Here is a 14,674-nt window from a genome sequence, read left to right as displayed (position 1 = left end):
ATTTTATATGCTTCCTAGTGAGGTACCCTTTCACGTGTCCCCAAATCTGTATATCCAGCTACCTAACATCCACATCTAAGTGTCTCTATAGCATCTCATGAAAGATCTTAACCTAGAAATTCTGCCCTTTCCCTCCAGATCTGGTCTCTCTCCAGTGTCCTTAATAAGAGGCACTACCATTCAGATGGTTGCACAAGGCAGAAAATAGAGGAGTACCTAAAAGAGGGTAAGTCTAGAAATGGCCATTATTTGAAGCACACAGTCAAATTTAACATTTCGCTAATAGAGCTAAACTTTATTTCCATGTTAATTACATGTTTATATTTGATGTTGTATACATATTAGAATTAACATACAACTTGGAGAAAAGCTGAGCGTTCTCCACTGAATGGGTTAAAAAGGAATGTAAAACTACAAAATACTTGTTTAAGTGCTGAATTCTAAATTATGGCAAACAGAACAATAATTACCTTGCCATTTTTCTCTTTCTGGTTTTCCAAGATGAATTTTGTTATAAAATATTTTTCATAACAATTTATTTCAAGAAAGGAAATAAGGGATTAAAACCATTTGACTTTAAGTATAGAGTACAAATAAAGAGTCTTAACACAGAACTCCTATCTTCTATTTAAAATACAAATACTTCATGATAGTATGAATTGAGAGGGATTAACTGATGTCAACTGCAAATCTAAGGACCTAAGCAAACCCATACATGCCATTTGCTTTTGTCTGGAAGAGTTAGACTGATTGAAAGGTGACACACAGTGGAATCCTATTTGAGAACTATGTTAACCATTTGCTACTGAGAATGGGGATGGCCAAATACTAAGTGCTTAGTGACAAATTCAGATTCATTGGTTCCAAGTGGCTAAAAGAATTAATCATTCCACCTCTTCTACAATCTACGGCCATGTACAAGTGTAGATTTTTTAAAAGTAAAACTCCAGCTACTCTGAAACTGCTGAAAGTCCCAGCACACAAAGAATACTGTTTATAGTAGAATTCCCATGTTTAAAGAAAACCAAAATTATGGATGGTTTATCAAAGTTGTTATTTGGTAATAAATATGGTTTTTTAAATTCTCTAACCCCCATCACATTTTGTGAAGAAAGTTGTGTTCTTCTTAATATTACTAATTTTTAGATACATTTAAAAGAATCAGCTTAAAACTATTTTCCACCAGGAATTACAGGATGAAAACTCTTAATAAAAGTAAATAATGCTTATTGTTCTCATTAAACAAGGGTTTAGAATCATCTGCAAAAACCATGTTCTTTTTAATGATGTTTACAGGAGACATTTAACAGACTTCTACTTCGATTATTCCACTGATAAATACCTTCTCATGTAACTGTTTAGGACAGATGATTTATGGCTTTTCAGTATTTAAAATTTCACATTTAATGTCATGTTAAAGCTTTCAGAAATCAGTCTTCCAAGATGAGATGTTTAAATAAAAGAAAGGATAAAAGAGACAAACTCCTTATCAACAAAGCTTCCTCCCTTCCCCGAACTCAACATTTCTCTTATACTTCAAGGCACGCTCCTCTTCTTAGACCCCAGGGGTCAACAAACTTTTTCTGCAAAAGGGCCAGGTAATAAACATTTCAGGCTTTGTGGGTCATATGGTCACTATGTAACTACTTGACTTCTGTGCTGCCCTGAGAAAGCAGTCATAGACATAGGTATTTACAAAAATAGCAGTCTGAATTTGGCCTGCAGGCCTTAGTCGGCCTCCTGCCTTAGAACAACAGATATAAATAAAACAGAATCATTAAAAAACCAAACCTGGTCTCTAGTCAGATGACTGACTCAGAATCTAGCAGTTAATCACTCTAGAACATTTTGATGTTGAACGCTTTGCTTTGCATGTAGCCAACTTACTATTTTTGGTTAAGACTTTTCTATTCAAACTTATGTCCTCATGCTTTAATTTATCCTCATTTAAGAACCTGCTTATTATTTATGGAGGGATTCAGTTTAATAAATGATGTCCATACAATTTAATATTCAATTTAATTTTTAAAAAAACTTAATGAAAAATATAACAGAATCAAAACATTTAAAATAAGTACACTCACTACCCATTCCAGTAATTCATTTCAGTCATATCAACTATAGAATAGGAAAAATAAATTCCAAAGTGTAATTACTTTAAAATACACTACTTCCACTTTTGTTAATATTTTACATTTATGTATATATTCTGTAGTGGAAGCAGAAATTCTCTCTAAAAACATCTCCTTAAAATCTTGAGGTGCATGTTAGAGCCACAGGCAATATCTGACATATAAAATTGCAGTACAGGCCTTCAAATTTGGCATTTCACTGGTACAATACAATGACCAACATATATAATCACTGTACAGTGCCTAGACATTCCAGTAAGAACCATTATTTTCTTTAATGTAGAATGATTAATACATATTCTACAAGGGGCAGTGAGGTTAGTAATTCTATAGGGTATGTCCTGACATAACTTTCAAATTGTACAATAACACAAACAACTCGTTAAGGCCATGTTTTATTTGCTGATTAATGGACAAAAGGCAATGTAATTTATTTTCAAGTATTTTCTTGAAAGTCTGTGCTCATAAAAATCATGAAAAGTTGGAAAGACTGTTAAATCACTGAAACTTTAAATATATCTTACACAATCTTGTTTGTACAAAAATACAAGTTAAATATAAACATAAAGCAATCAATGATAATTTTATGCAAATCTGTTTTATGTGATCTTCAGTTATATATAAAAGTTTCTGGGTTCGGTTATTTGTGAAAAGATCAATACCAGATAGAATTACTATCTATTGGCAAAGGGCCCTAAAAAGCTTACTTATCATTAATCTTTTACATGGTTAAGTGCATTTCCTAATTTGAGATCACCTAAACACTGGAAAAAAACAAAAAATGAAAGGGCAGTATGTCCATAAACCAACAAATAATTTGGCTGTAATGTATCATAAAACACAAAGAAACCCCCCACATCTGTACAATAAACATGATTACATACTCACACGCCGGTGCACACGTGCATGCATGCACATGTACACACACACGCAGGCGAGCACGCACACCCAGTCATAAACCCTAATGAGGCGCTACTTCCAGTTCGATATTCAGCTCTGCATTTTTTCTGATTTCATCAAATGAATAGCTTTTTGTCACCTTCCCATTCTTGAAGACAGTATGGAGAAGATCCTGCACAAATATAATAAGACTAAAATGTAACCGTTATATCAGACGATCAAGCAAAATAAGTTAAGGCTTTGAGGAGTCAGACTCACTAGTCAAATACAGAGATGTTTGATGGCATTCAAATTATGAATGTTTACACGCAGTGCTGGTGGAGTAGGCGGAAAGCATGGCACTATCTAAAATGGCTATGTAGAAATATTTAGCTTTTATATAAAGCAATAATCTAAATATTCGTAAAAGTTTTCCTTGAAGGGAAAACACGAAAACGGTAGCTGATCCTTCTCTTTATTTTTCCAGGTGGAAGATGCTTATTGCTTGGTTGCCCAGAAGAATCATGGCTGTTGCTGATAATTATGACTGACAGTGAGCAAGGAAAGCCTGCCAGGCCTTCCCTTGTTCCTAGACAACAGACTCAACACTGATTAAACTTACAACCCTGGAATTTAATAAATTTCCTAGTCACTGAGTTTTGGACTTAGAACAACAACAAAAAAACATAAAAAAAAAAGAAACCAAACCAGAAACAGAAGTAAGTATTGGCTTCTTGATGAATGCTCAATGACGGATTTAAAAACTCGGTGTATATTCCAGAAGTTACTGATACACGTAATCCATTTGATCGATGCAAGGGTAACAACAGTCAACTGAGAAAACTGAATTCCCTTTTAAGTCTGAGAAAGCCACTTTCGTCTCCCTAAGAAATTGTCTGCCCTTGGTTTCCTTTGAAAAATCGACAGATGTAATCTGTTGTGCCTAAGTTTTCCATCAAGATTGAGGTGCATAACCTTTTCTTTCATAAAGTTAAATATCATCAAGGAATGGTGGTTCCTATTCTTAAAATGCCTAGATGATTATAACTGATTACTGCCTCAGATGTTCTAGGGTGTCATTTACATACTCTTGAAATCAATGCATTTTAAAGCCATTGTTGGGGCTTTGTCTACACTGACTTTATCAGTCCATCTGGACACACTCACTCGGCAAACTCTCAGTAGCTACAAGAGTTCAGTGAATGCTACTCAACGACCTGAACAACAGGCTATATTGAAAAGTTTGTTTAGGAACTTATTTTTCATTAAATACAGAAAAATGTTCAGTTCTAGCTCAAAACTTAGTATCACATATACCATAAGTAGAATATCTGAAATGGTATAAAGAATCTACAGTGATAAATTAGTGTTTTATGTTTGGAGCAGTTTTCCTCTAAAAATGAGTTTTTTTCAATCCAGCGGCTAAAATACATTTTGTAGCTTCTGAGTTTACAAATATAAGTGTATTTTTTATGTTAAAGAGCATCAGATCATATGGACCACTTAAGCATACCATAAACTTTTCCAGTTTGGTTGACTTGAATCAGAAAACTTGGTTTAATGTAGGTTTCACCTATTATTATTATTGTTATTATTATTATTATTATGTAATCAGAATCCAGTCATAATGTTTTCACATCTTATATTAAGATAACATAATCTGCTTTTGTAGCCCAGAATTGCTGTGAGAAGCACAGGAGACTACAGAAAACCATCTCAACTGGATTCTGTTAAGTTTTTAAAAAATGGGATTATCTTTCAACACCTTAGAATTTGGATAGCCCTTCCTTTATTAAATTACCAGTTTTACAACATAAATAGCTTCCTTTAAGTATTTTTAGCCGTTCCTTTTCAGAAAGGACTCGCTGCCAAGTTGGCACTGACAGTACAGTGGAGTACACGAGGGCTTGCTGAAGTTCATCAGCCACTACCCTGCTGCTCACTGTGTGGATGAACTTTTGCTTTTTTATGAAATGTCCTAGTTTGTCACCCATTGTATGCACAGTTCTTATTTATGATCTAGCTCCTTCTTGGTTTTCATCTTATTTTGGTTGCTAGGTTAGCAACCGCACACGTTTTATAGCAAAAGTACTTTGTCCTTCAATAAAAAAACGTTCTGGAGATACTTTAAAAATGCAACCTAAGAGCCCGCTTTCATAAAATGGAAGATCAGCAAAGATAACATACATGACCATATTCCTCAAGGTCTCCTTTTCCTTCCTCAAGTGTAACAAAATTCCCTGCTGGTGTCCTATGTAAAGATAATCGGCCCTTTTTGGATCTTTTGTTGGGATCAGCAACGGGGTCCTTGAAGACATTAATCTGGAAGAAAGAGAAATAAAAGACTAATCAGGAATGTTATTCCCATTAAAGAACCAAGTTTATACATAATTTATATATAAACCTAAGGCACTTTATTGGTATAACTAAACGAATCCACATCGGGCTTTTAGAAACAGAACTCTAGCCTCTGTTGGAAGACAGAGTCCTCTGTTAGGGAAAAGGGTTATGAACAAAATTGAAGTCTTGAATATCCTTTCTAACATTCCAGTATAGCACATGCAGGCTATTGGGAAAAGAAAACAAAAAAAAAAAAACTATGTCAACTGTATTATATAATCTGTGGCAAGGGAACTAAGATTTTTACTAAGGTAAAGGCTTCCATTCCATACTCCATAACTTTTCCTTTTGTTACCTTTTACTTTATTCCTTGTTACTATGAAAAGCAAAGACCTAGAGAACCTGAGGAGAACACAAGGTTTGTTTAAAGAGCAGAAAGGTAGGAGGCCAACATAATAGAAGCAAGGAGTGATGCTCTGGAGGAGAAGCAGATGAATCAACTCCAAGGTTCCAAAGACAGAGGTGAGGAAAGCAAGGAACCAACCCAGAACCCAGGTGTTCTGAAGAATTCTTAATATCTCCCACTCCCACCTTTGGATCCATAGAGTCTCAAGAGCCTACAAAGATCCTTGTTGTTCAGCTGCCTGAAACAGGCAGCTTGGGGTCCTGTTCTAAGGCTATTAGAACAGGATTCTGGTATCACAACTCCCACTCCATGCTCCACCTTCCTAAAACACTGATGGTGCTTACACACCTGCTTATCTTTCATATATGATGGCTGGGTTAGCTGACATTCCCCTTCAAAATGGTCAACTTTTTGACTCTAATACTGAACCAGTGGGCAATGACTGGCCTGCATTACTTCTCAAATAATCATCTTTTTCCTCCTTTCTCCAAGTCATGTCATTTTTTTTACCTAAGATCTCTTTTCTTTCCTTGCTTTGAGTCAAGGTCAGTGGTACCTGACAACATAGTTTAGGACATATCCTTTGACTACTGCATTCAGTAACTGCATTCTACCTGACACATAAAGAAGGTACTAACACAAGAGTAAAAGTTGAAGGACATACCCCAAGGCCATTGGTTACAACATAGCTACACTTGAAGGAACAATTCAACAGATCTCTTGTTAACTTCTGTAGCAAAGCTCCACCAGAACCGAAAGCAATGTTTTCAATACTCCATTTTTTTTGCTTCATGCCTTCTACAATCTAGAAGATCAAAAAACACTAAGTAATTTGAAAGAGGAAGGAGGTTATTTCCCCCGGGTCATAGTTATGAATAAAGTAAAACATCCTGGAGCCATTTTATAACACCATACACAGTGAAGAGTAAGGCCTACAGAGTTATAGTCCACATTTTCTCTTTCAAAAGACCTACCCACCTTCAAAAATGCCGGGCTGAGGTGTAAGTGCAGAAGGAGGATTTCATTCAGAGCTCCTGAATTTGTTGTGTTGTCACTGTGGCTGTGGTTAGGGTCGGGGGAATGAAGGAAATGAGGGAATGAGAAGTAACTGGTGATAAGACAGGTAAGGTCTTGTGCCGGAAATCTACATGAACACAAATGTGTTGACAGCTGCCAGGGAGACAGTGGAGGACCACTCGTGTGTTTGCTCAGGAGAGCTGGGTTGTGTACGGGGTGACCTCCTGCAGGTATGGCTGTGGAGTCAAGGATTCACCTGGTGAATTGTGTCTAACACAAAAGAGATTTTTGCCTCTTTACTGAAATAAGTGGATTCATTCTGGTACACAAGAACCCCAGAGTCGGGTTATACCATCAACTTCATGACATGTCACAGGAAGACTGACCATGAAGAGCCAAGTTCAAAAGTGAGGCTGACAATGAGAGAAGTTTGAAGTTAAACAGATTTTTCATTGTGTCAAAATTAAGGCATCTACTATATGTAGGAAGCAAAACCATACGGTTCCTTTTCCTACTTCGGAAAACTTATTTTGAGTCCCCTTCAGGATGAAGAAAGCAGGTATTACCCTTTATGTAAACCAACACACAAGTGCATCTGCATTAACACAAACTGGCACTGGTGAAACCTTGGTCAGGGATGAATAAAGAGTACCTGTCTCAATATTTAACTCCTTGTTTGTAAAGTTAAAAAAAAAAAAAAAAAGTTCAAGTTTTAAACTCAGTCTCAACTTAAAAAAATGCACTTGCATTCTCAGCATTTAAAAAAAAAAAAAAGGAAAGGAAACTTTGGTTTTTAAAGGGAATTTCAAATACCTGACTGAACCACCTGACTTTTAAAGAGCTGAATGCCAGGTCTGAGCCATGAGAAGAGCTAATGGGTTTTCTGACAATGGCACAGGTCCCTGCCCATGATGTTTCATCTGAAAGAGGGTGAAATGTGGGTGACAGCACCTGCTAAACCGGCTAAAATGCAGGTATGGGTAACAGTTCTTAACTGATGATGAAGTAAGAAACCCTTACATTAGCTAAGGAGACAACAGCTATTAAAAAAATGCCCGCTGAGTTTCTATACTTAGGTCTTCCTCCTCATTGTGGACTTTATGCCTTCCTTCCTTCTCACATGGAAGCCCCTAATGTCCCAACACCAAATCACTTAGAGGAGTTTGGGGAGTTTCCACTTTTCTTAGGTAAAGCGGTTTGGGAGAGCTGGGTGGAAAAAACCTCATTTCTGTAACTGCAAGCGATCTATTCCAGAAACCTCATTCTGGAACTTTACATGCACATCACCACAGAAACAGTTTGTTATATGCAATAGTTCTTTCTTTTATATGGATCTTTTGGAACACAAACTATTTACAGTTTGGATACTGCCCTTACTCTCACCACACCAAATTCTTGCAAACAGAAAAATCCTTTAATAAACTTGTGTTATGAAAATGGATACCATCTGAGGCTGATAGACGTTAAAATATCAGTGGTTTTACGATAGTAGTCTAAATTATAATATCAAATGATAGCCTTAATTTTTATGGAGTATTTTAGGTATTTGTTAAAATGAAATAATAGCTCTTTAAAAGCTTATTTGGGGGAAAAAGAGGCAAAAGTTTTAAGATAATAGAACACTGTTTGGCTAAATCTAACAGTAACAGTGATGACAGTTAATGTTTAGAAGAGGTGATAAACCATTTTATACTTTTTAAGAAAGCATACATTAATACCATTCAAGTTTTATAATAAATTGTCAAGTATGTGCAGCTCCATTCCAATAAAACACACCTACTTAAGCAGTGTCGAAATGTTTTGTTTTATACACAAGGAAATGTTGTTTAGCATTTTGTTTCATGCTGACGCTTCTTCAGGCTCATCATCAAGGGTGCCCAATTAAGGACAGAGAGTAGTTAAGTGTGGTATGGCTGATACACCTAGACCTTAACTCACTAGTACAGCTGCCTGTTGAAACATGGGTTTGTTTGCACCAGTCCACTTATACACAGATTTTTTTTGATAAATACAGTATAGTACTATAAATGTATTTTCTCTTCCTTAATTTTCTTAATATTTTACCTAATATTTTTTCTAATATCTATTATATATAATTATATAAAAGAAATATTTCTTTTGTCTAGCTTACTAGGAATACAGTATATAATACAGTACATAATACATATATACATGTTAATCAACTGTTGATGTTACTGTAAGGCTTCTGGTCAATGGCATTCTTCTAGGAGTTAAGTTTTGGTAGAGTCAAAAGTTATACATGGATTTTTTTACTGTGTGGGATATAGGGGACTGTCCATGACCCTAACCCCTGCGCTATTCAAGGGTCAACTGCATTTATTACAAACTTTAAGCAATTAACAGAAAAGACATATGCTATCATTATGCTTTTCACATTTATGAAAAGAATCACAACTATGTTTAAATCATTAATGTGCTATTTATCAAACCAATAAAGAGCTTAATTATAAGGGTTGCCTTATTGGACCTTTAATATAAAACACATACCTCTTGTAGAGTATTAATATCTACTCCATCCCCTTGAATAATTCTAAGATAAGGTGGTAGCAACTTGTAGCCCTTTGAGTTCTCAGTAATAGGGAACTTCTTACCCAGAATATCCAAAACCTGTAGGGGAAAATACACATACAACACAAAATAACAAACTCAAAAAAAGTGTGAAAAGGTTTCAAAGTTAAAAAAAAAAAAAAAAAAAAGGACTTTGCTGGGGCGCCTGGGTGGCTCAGTCCCAACTCTTGGTTTCTGCTCCGGTCACGATCTCATGGTTCATGAGATTGACCCCACATCTGGAGAGAGAGTAATATTTACCATAGGGTTTTCACAGAGATTATATGACATAGCTTAAGTAAAGCACCTAACACAATATTTTTCTAGCAATAGGCATCAAATAACTTGTTCTTATTAATGATTTTTGAAGAAGGCAAACCAAGTCCTAAACACTAAAAAAAACCAAAACAACAATGCTCTACTGAGGATCAACAGTATCTCTAAAGAATCACTACCTGAAAAGTATTTTTGAATTCTTTTTATTCCACATCACCTTCCACATATTTCTTTTGCACTAAAAACTTCAAAGGTATAGCAATGACTTGTAGTAAAGAAAAAACACAAACTTGGTAACCAAAGCACAGGATTAATACTATTAATTTTCAAGGTAAGCAGAAAATATCTGTTCAACAGTATTATCTATTCGACAGTACATAAATAACCCAGAACTGTGGGTTTCCTTTTTCTGTTACTAATGTGTGGCCTTGGACAAATTTATTACTCTCCCTGAGCTGCAACTCTAAAATAAGGGGCCTGGTCCAGAAATGGTTCTGAAATGCCATGTGCATAAATGAAACTACAACAGTATTGATACAGTGGGTCCACAGGCATTTTAATAATCAAGTTATGTATTAAAATTTACCTTTAATACAGTGTCCAGAGGATTTCCAGAATCAGGTCTGATTATTAGTGGTGCCTCTGTACTTCTTGACAGTATTAAATGTCTTAGATCTTCACCCCATATTTTTTCACATGCATTGTAAATGTCATAGCTATCGCTGACCACAGATACAGGCACTGATGAAAACTGTGTTACTATATGTTCAAAAGCATCTTTTTCACGGTCTTTCCCCCAAGCTGTTATGGTACTAGAAAACAAAATGAAAATACAGATTTACTTAGGCAGACACATTAACTATTCCTAAATCATATCTGATGTACTACATACTTCTAATACCATCAACACTGCAAAGGTGAGATTTAGTTTACTGAATGCATGTAATAAGGATCATCGACTATTTGGGCCAAACCACCCCTTGGCTGATGTTTAATACTATCAGGAATCTTATTCCTGTCTCATAGTTATTTTAACTCCTATTTTCAACCAACTTTTTGTTTTTGTTTTTTTTGTATTCCTAAACCTACTCATTTAAAATCAGTTAACTAGGGGGTGCTTGGCTGGCACAGCTGGAAGCCTACAACTCTTGACCTCAGGGTTGTGAGTTTGAGCCCCACGCTGGATGTAGAGTTCACTTAAAAAATACAATAAAATTAGTTGACTAAAACAAGCAGCTACTGAATGCACTCTGTACATTATGCCAAGATGTGAGAAACAATGAACACATACTCCCGTTATTTTGCTACGTAACGCAAGGACCTGCTCCCTTCTGTGAACTTTCAAAACCATATACCAATAATAGCAGGGACATACACTAGTCTTTTTTATCTTTAAAACTCCTATACTTAAAGGCAACTACTTAGGCAGTTATTTATACTATACCACACATACATACATACAGCCAACCAACCCTTTACCTGTTATATCTTCAAATGGCCAGTAACAGGCAGTCATTTATTTCATCTATAAAGTTAATATATGCCCAGGGAATGTAAGAATTTTAATACTTAGTTTGAGCAAAACATAATTATGATGGGAAGTAAGATGTGAGTTTCTATTAGGCAAAAACCGTTATAGTGATTTTCACAATGTCCTCAATAATAGTTCTTACTGAATAATTATTTGTAACAAGTACTTCTTGATTAATATAAATCATTTAAAAAATTCTTAAATAGAAGCTAATAATGTTGAAAAACTTTTACCAATTCTTCACGCCCAGCAATTTTTCCTTCTCCCTAGTTTTCTAGTCTTCTCCTCTACCCCATCCATTTTCCTAAGTAAAGTAATGGAAAGAGAGCCCATTTCACTTATTATATAACCCCATGTAGGTATAAGTTTATCTCAGAACTGTTTGAAGAGTCATACTAATTTATATTTGAAACTGTTATTTTATTATTTTTTTTCCTAAAGGACTGGGGTAGACTATTTTCCTTTGCTGTCAATGATACACTGATGATAACAGAGCATGTACACTTCAGGGTTATAAAGAGCCAGCTACCCAGAGACTACTCTTATCTGAAACAGAGAGATAGTCTATTTACATAAAACTCATTTTAGAGTGAACACTCTTCTTAACAACTCCAGAGGCTGCTAGTAGTTATGATGCCAACTCCCGACTTCATGCCAACATCTGCAGGCTGAAGGGAAAATTCAGATGCAAAGAAAACCCCCTTCTGTCAACTACTATTGTCCTCTTAATAAGGATGGAGAGAATTAAGCTCAATACCGATGCCAGAGAGCTTTGTAATGTAATAATGACCTCCTACAGGTAGAGCTCCTTGACTACACAGTTCTGTTTCACCAGCAATGCACTGATACAGTCATCTAACTCTGCTGTTTGTATTGTCTAGCAAAGTTCATTTTCAGTCTTTACCTTACTTCCTTTCTCTGGCACTTTAACTTTCCTTTTCCATGACTTCAGTGACCTCTCTCTCATTTTCATTTATTTATTTTTTCCTATTTCTATGGTTCCTTTACAGTCCCCCTCAGAGGTCATGTTCTCCTTCAATCCAACATAGGCTCTGACCTGCACACTTGCTTTCCTCTATACAACTCCCTGTGTGAAAAATATTCAAAGCTTTTAAAAAAATCCCCTCATGGTAAGGGTTTCCAGAATCTGTCCCTTAGTCCAGGTTTTTCTTCTGGACTCCAGATCTACTTGTTAGGCAGGGAGATGATTACCTTTATTACGTCATCATCCTGGAGACATTTCCTGCAGCAGCCTCTACATAATCCAATCATAACACCTGTTCTTCCGATGATAGTATATGGAGCTCATAAATATTTGTTCAATGAATTCTCCTAATGCTATTATTCTAATTTCCAGCATCAAATCGATACCTTTCCAAAGTTTGAGGGAAAGGTTACACAATAGCATATTTCTTTTTTTTCTCAATTTCTATTGATTTATTTTGTTTTACTTATATAATTTAACAAGGCAGTTTTACATAAGCTCACATCAACCACAGAATGTAAGCACTTAACCACACGATGTACAATTTTAAATTGGGTTCTATATTAAATAGTCTAATGTCTCTCTTAAATTTTTTGGTCAACCAAACTCTCCCCACATCTTTGGGTTCAGTGTTTTGTTTGTTTTTTTTTTAACATATGCTTGGCTCAGAATAAGTATGCTCAGAATAAGTAAATCAGGAATATGAAACCTACTATATGAATAGAAATAATCTGACTATGTGAACTGGTAGAACATTGGGAAGAAAACAGAAAAGTTGTGTTAAAACAATGATAGTGGCATATTTCTAAGCCCAGATTCATACATTCCTTAAGAAAATATTTATAACCATAATGGCAATGCTCTAAACTTTAGAGTTCTCTTATTTTGAAGTTTTTAATTTTTTTTTATTTTAGAAAGAGAGTGTGAGGAGGGGGAAGGAGGAGGGGGGAGGGAGAAGGAGAGGGAATCTTAAGCAGGCTCCACATTTTTCAGCACCCAGCCTGATGCCAGGTTTGATCCCACGACCGTGGGATCACGACCTGAGCCTAAATCAAGAGGTGGACACTCAACTGCTGAGCCACCCAGGTGGCCAAGTGATTTTAGATGTTAGCTCATTTATCCTTAATGACCTTCTGATGTTGGAGACAAAAAATTTTAGCTCTTCCTTTTGTCTGGCTGGATGGAGGAACGGAGGAAGAGAGGGAAGTGACTTGCCCAAGGCCACCCAGAATGTCAGCTGTAGGGTCACTAGGTCACTCAGGTTTCCCAACTTTGACTTCCAAGCTCTTTTCACTATACCATGTATTGTTTAAAAGACTTTTCTATTTAAGAGCATCTGAAATATTTTTATATATTAAAGAGTAAATTTTACAAATGTAGTAAATACTACTGTGAGACTTTAAAATGGATTTCACCCTGTCTTAACATGAAAACCCTAAAGAAGATACCTTTCTTCTCAGATTCATACTTGTGATATTACTACTGTGAAGCAAAACCATCAGTAAGAGTCTAATATATGGATATTCCTTAAGTCCAAAATAAAAATACTGTAACTGTAGAACCAACATCCTTGTGTTCTGACTCTGATGAGTCTCGACTGTCAGAATCCTTAACAAGGGCCCTACTGATACAGCAAGGCTCATAAATATTAGCGGAATCTACCCTCCGCCAGCTCCAATCCGAATCGTCAAGTTCTATCAACTTTGTCTCCTAAGCCATTGCCTGTGTTTAGCCACTTAACATTCACTGAGCCACTTCGTTCTGAACCTTTGTGCATCTCTCCAAATCGTTAGAACAGCTTCCTCTTCAGCCTAATTTCTTATTTCTCTTTTTATCAATTCATAATATATCCTATCAAAACAACCATCCTAAAATATTTCTCTGATGACAAAGCTGCTTACGCTCAAAACTTCGATGCCCACTCCCATTTAAAAAAGGAATTAGAATAACCTCGCATGATGTGCACATAGTTAACATTCAATGTCAAGATGAATTTAAGGGCGTTTACAGGTTAACCTGTCTTCTGAGTCTAACCCATGTTCCCTACAAAATCTGTTTCAGCCCTTATTCCCAAAGCACAGTCACTCTCCTCTTTCATTCTTGCTCTTTCAAGACAATGTTGGACGTGTGGTAGGCACGCAAAAAAGATTTATTCAGAATGATTGCTCGCTCATGTCTCCCATTAAATTTAACCATTCTTTCAAGAAATGAAGATTTCACATACTGTCTCTATAAAACTTTCTCGGTCCTGCCAGGAAGAGAACATCTTTCCTTTCCTTCCCTTGCACACTAGTGCACTCTAACACCTTAAAAGTACTTAATCAACAGAGCAGAGTGTTTGTAGTGTATTATTTTTATACTGAATATAGGGTCAGTTTTTTATATCTTCCTATCCCTTTTAGCACCCAGTAGATTGCCTTGGATAAAAGCTCAGCTTTATTTTAAAACTCACTGCTGGTTTTAGAACCCTGCAAGATCCGAGTATGAGCAGAACTTACTAAACTTTCCCAAACTCATTACTGTAAGTATTTTTTGCTATT

The 14,674-nt window shown here is 35.9% G+C and overlaps 1 protein-coding gene across 1 annotated transcript in view; it reads right to left on the bottom strand.

Annotated features, from left to right (window-relative positions):
- Positions 1–267: 267 nt before the first annotated feature.
- NAMPT (nicotinamide phosphoribosyltransferase) overlaps positions 268–14,674 on the bottom strand; it is a 39,151-nt gene continuing 24,744 nt past the window's right edge. Inside the window, exons 7-11 of the mRNA XM_019451197.2 lie at positions 10,205–10,430; positions 9,283–9,402; positions 6,422–6,562; positions 5,199–5,333; positions 268–3,204 (exon numbers count right to left, since the gene is read on the bottom strand). Coding sequence (XP_019306742.1) covers positions 3,094–3,204; positions 5,199–5,333; positions 6,422–6,562; positions 9,283–9,402; positions 10,205–10,430 — 733 coding nt within the window. The 3' untranslated portion in view covers positions 268–3,093. The remainder of the gene's footprint in view (positions 3,205–5,198; positions 5,334–6,421; positions 6,563–9,282; positions 9,403–10,204; positions 10,431–14,674) is intronic.

This window comes from Panthera pardus, unplaced genomic scaffold, assembly GCF_024362965.1.
Source record: "Panthera pardus isolate Hobbes unplaced genomic scaffold, ASM2436296v1 HiC_scaffold_8, whole genome shotgun sequence".
Taxonomy (NCBI): domain Eukaryota; kingdom Metazoa; phylum Chordata; class Mammalia; order Carnivora; family Felidae; genus Panthera; species Panthera pardus.
The sequence above is the reverse complement of the archived record's forward strand: the minus strand, read 5'-3'. Positions and strand labels throughout refer to the sequence as shown.